Here is a 1,035-nt window from a genome sequence, read left to right as displayed (position 1 = left end):
TCCCGTCAGCCTGGCCGGGCTCCGCTCCCAGCCCCAGCAGGCTGGCCCTGCGCCCGCGCCTGCGTCCTGCCGGCTCCGGGCCCTGCAGGCTGCTTGTCCGGGGGGGTCCAGCCCCTGTGTCCCCCCGGGTCTGACACCAGGTGCCTTCCTGCAGTCTGGCTGACGACGCAGAACCACAGCACGCTGGTGACAGAGCGCAGTGCCGTCCCCTTCCTCCCTGTCAACCCCGAGTACTCAGCCACGCGCAACCAGGTGAGGCTCCCTCTAGGCCACACGACCCCTCTGTGCACTCAGACCTCTGCTCACCCCCTTTTTCCCCCTGCTGCCCCCAGGGCCGGCAAAAACTGGCCAGGTTCAACGCAAGGGAGTTTGCCACTTTGCTCATCGACATCCTCGGGGAAGCCAAGCGCCGGCAGCAAGGGAAGAGTCTGCTCAGCCCCACAGGTGAGGCACAGAGGGCAGCGAGGTGGGGCTGAGCACTTCCCCCATGCCCTGTGCTCAGCACCCGCCCTGGCCTCCCCAGACGCCCTTGACTACTCCCTGCGGAGCCAGAGTGACCTGGACGACCAGCACGACTACGACAGCGTCGCCTCTGACGAGGACACGGACCAGGAGCTGCTGCGCAACGCCTCCCGCAACAACCGCGCCAGGGTGAGCCCCAAGCCCGGCCTGGACCCCCTCCCAGACCCCCTCCTCTGGGATCCTAGCGCTGAGCTCCTCTCCCTGCAGAGCATGGACTCCTCCGACCTGTCAGATGGCCCCATCACGCTGCAGGAGTACCTGGAGGTGAAGAAGGCTCTGGCTGCCTCTGAGGCCAAGGTGCAGCAGCTGATGAAGGTGAACAACAGCCTGAGCGATGAGCTGCGCCGGCTGCAGCGCGAGGTGGGTGTGGGGCCAGCGGGACTCCCCTCCTCAGCATACCCCCCTCTCCTCGCTGATGCCTTCCCCCTTCTCCTGGCTGCAGATCCACAAGCTGCAGGCAGAGAACACGCAGATCCGGCAGCAGACCAGTCCTGCACATCCAACCCCCGCCCC

At 67.0% G+C, this 1,035-nt stretch overlaps 1 protein-coding gene across 1 annotated transcript in view; it reads left to right on the top strand.

Annotated features, from left to right (window-relative positions):
• The window catches only part of GIT1 (GIT ArfGAP 1), an 8,230-nt gene that overhangs the window by 2,317 nt on the left and 4,878 nt on the right, over positions 1-1,035 (top strand). The window contains exons 7-11 of the mRNA XM_031060630.1: positions 32-252; positions 333-444; positions 524-651; positions 730-882; positions 965-1,030. Of these exons, the coding sequence (XP_030916490.1) occupies positions 32-252; positions 333-444; positions 524-651; positions 730-882; positions 965-1,030 (680 nt within the window). The remainder of the gene's footprint in view (positions 1-31; positions 253-332; positions 445-523; positions 652-729; positions 883-964; positions 1,031-1,035) is intronic.

This window comes from Geospiza fortis, unplaced genomic scaffold (assembly GCF_000277835.1).
Source record: "Geospiza fortis unplaced genomic scaffold, GeoFor_1.0 scaffold425, whole genome shotgun sequence".
Classification (NCBI taxonomy): domain Eukaryota; kingdom Metazoa; phylum Chordata; class Aves; order Passeriformes; family Thraupidae; genus Geospiza; species Geospiza fortis.
The sequence above is the reverse complement of the archived record's forward strand: the minus strand, read 5'-3'. Positions and strand labels throughout refer to the sequence as shown.